This window comes from Bison bison, unplaced genomic scaffold, assembly GCF_000754665.1.
Source record: "Bison bison bison isolate TAMUID 2011002044 unplaced genomic scaffold, Bison_UMD1.0 scf7180017849822, whole genome shotgun sequence".
NCBI lineage: Eukaryota > Metazoa > Chordata > Mammalia > Artiodactyla > Bovidae > Bison > Bison bison.
Genome location: NW_011480395.1, coordinates 3,863 through 6,164, shown reverse-complemented (window position 1 = coordinate 6,164; position 2,302 = coordinate 3,863). Strand labels below are relative to the sequence as shown.

Here is a 2,302-nt window from a genome sequence, read left to right as displayed (position 1 = left end):
TCCCACAGACCATCAGCGCCTACCTCGTCTACCTGTCCCAGCACACGCCCGTGGAGGAGCAGGGCCAGCACAGCGACCTAGCCTTGGTGAGGGGGCGGGGCTGGGGGAGCTTGTGAGCGAGCAGGCGGCAGCGCCACACCTTGGCTCTGGGTCCCGAGTGCTGGGACCTTGGTAGGGACCTTCTGTCCAGAGCAGGAGTCGAGGGCAGGAGCCCCCGTGTCTCTGGGGCTCTAGGCCCGAGAGGTGTGGTTTGGCCAGCCTGGGAGGCGGAGGGGCGAGGTCCACGCATCCTGCTCCTGTGGGGCCCCGTGAGCCGGGCACGGGCCTGTGTTCTCCCGCGGCCTGCTCTTTCGTGGCCGTCTTTCTCCTGACTTTGCTCTTCTATGAGCTTGTCGGCTGACAGCGTGGGGGTCCTGAAGGCTCCAGGTCCCTGTAGAGGGAGTGGAGGGATTGGCTGAGGACTGAGGTTGGTGGGCAGTGGGATTCTGCCCAAGCCTGGCTTCTTGCCGAGGGGCCGGTGGCCCCTGCCTTCTGAGTCTGGTCTAGGGGCTAGCCTCCCCCACGTCACTGCTGCCGGCTGCAAGGAGACGCGTCTGGCTGTGGGCAGGCGGCGTTTCCCTGTGGGTCCTGAGCCGTCTGTGTTCCTGTCACTCCCTCCTCTCCGAGGGGCCAGCCCTCTCCAGTTCACAGCCCATGTGCCTGAGGGGGCTGCACACGGGGCCTCGTCTGTCGTCGGCGTGCTGGCCGGTGCTGGGGTGTCTGTGCCAAATGGGGTGCGGCGTCGGGTGGCCTTGGCCGGGGATGGGCCGTTGGCCGGGTGTGACGGGAGGAGAGCCCGAGCCGCTGACCCCGCCCCCTGCCGCCCGGTCCCCTAGGACGTGGCCCGGCTCATCGTGGAGCGCTCCACCATCATGTCCCACCTCTTCTCCAAGCGCTCCTGCAGCGCCGAATCGGACGTGGTGCTGGCAGCCCTGCTGTCCATCTTTTCCCGCTACGTGCAGCGCATGCGCAAGAGCAAGGAGGGCGAGGAGGTCTACAGCTGGGTAAGGAGGTGGCGCCCCGCCAGGCCCCGCCCAGCTCCGCGGCCCCGCGCCCCGCCTCGGCCTCTCACGCCGCCTTTTTCCTCCAGTCGGAGTCGCAGGACCAGGTCTTCCTGCGCTGGAGCAGCGGGGAGACGGCCACCATGCACATCCTGGTGGTCCACGCCATGGTCATCCTCCTGACTCTGGGCCCGCCCCGTGGTGAGCAGGCTGCGGGTGGTAGGGCCGGGTCTCCCGTGGAGGCAGACGCCCCTCCTGGGGAGCACGTGAACTTCTCCGTGGTGGGGCCCCTCAGGTCCAGCTGCTGTCCCGTCGTCCTGAGGTGCACATGGGTGCTGCCGGACACCTGGGCCTGCTCCTCCTGCCGGGTTTCTGAGGTGGAGATGTCCACAGGGCTGCCCACCGAGGGGCCGCAGGTCCCCGCCACAGGCCTGGGCGTGGCCCTTGACCCGCTGCCCAGGGGCAGTGTCCAGAGCTGGCTGATCCTCTGGCTGCCTGAGACCTCCTGGCCTGGCAGCCTCTCCATCCCTCCTGTGAGGCTGATGGTGTGGGTGACTCTGCGTCTTGTGTCCAGGGAGGCGGCCTTATGCCGGTCTGGCCTGCTGGCTGCCCAGGGCTTTGTGGAGACGAGGGCGGGAAGGGGCTGGTTCGGCCAAGACCACGGGGCCCAGCACACGTGCTGGTCCTGGCCTCACCCGGCTTCTGGGGGGCCTGGCCGGCTCCCTGCACTTCGATTTCCTTGACCGAGAGAGGAGAACACGGTGGTTGTGAGGGTTGGGTAAGCCTGCCTCTTGCAGGCTCTGGCGCCCGTCGCACTTGCTCTTGGTAGACTACCCCCCGCCCTGTTCCTCAGCAGCCCTGGCTCCCCTCGTAAACTGGGGACACGCTGGCATCAGCCCTCAGCCTGAGGTCCCAGAGTGGCTATGGTGCTGACTGCACCCTCTCTCCTGAAGCTGGTGACAGCGAGTTCCAGGCGCTGCTGGATATCTGGTTCCCGGAGAAGAAGCCGCTACCCACAGCCTTCCTGGTGGACACGTCGGAGGAGGCACTGCTGCTGCCCGACTGGCTGAAGCTGCGTATGATCCGCTCAGAGGTCCCTCGGCTGGTGGACGCCGGTACTGCCCGGGGCGGGTGGACAGCCCAGGGAGGGGGGCGTTGGTACTGCCAGGGGTGGGGGACAGCCCGGGGGGGACGCTGGCACTGCCTGGGGGGATCCGGGCCTCGCCTCTCACTGTAGGCCGTTGCCAAGGAAAGAAGGCAGC

General features: G+C 67.9%; 1 protein-coding gene across 1 annotated transcript in view; it reads left to right on the top strand.

Moving 5' to 3' along the window:
* Nucleotides 1–2,302, top strand: part of LOC104994342 (integrator complex subunit 1-like) — a gene marked incomplete at its 5' end in the record, with an annotated part of 15,121 nt that overhangs the window by 8,989 nt on the left and 3,830 nt on the right. Inside the window, 4 exons of the mRNA XM_010847879.1 lie at nucleotides 9–86; nucleotides 876–1,043; nucleotides 1,130–1,241; nucleotides 1,994–2,273. Coding sequence (XP_010846181.1) covers nucleotides 9–86; nucleotides 876–1,043; nucleotides 1,130–1,241; nucleotides 1,994–2,273 — 638 coding nt within the window. The remainder of the gene's footprint in view (nucleotides 1–8; nucleotides 87–875; nucleotides 1,044–1,129; nucleotides 1,242–1,993; nucleotides 2,274–2,302) is intronic.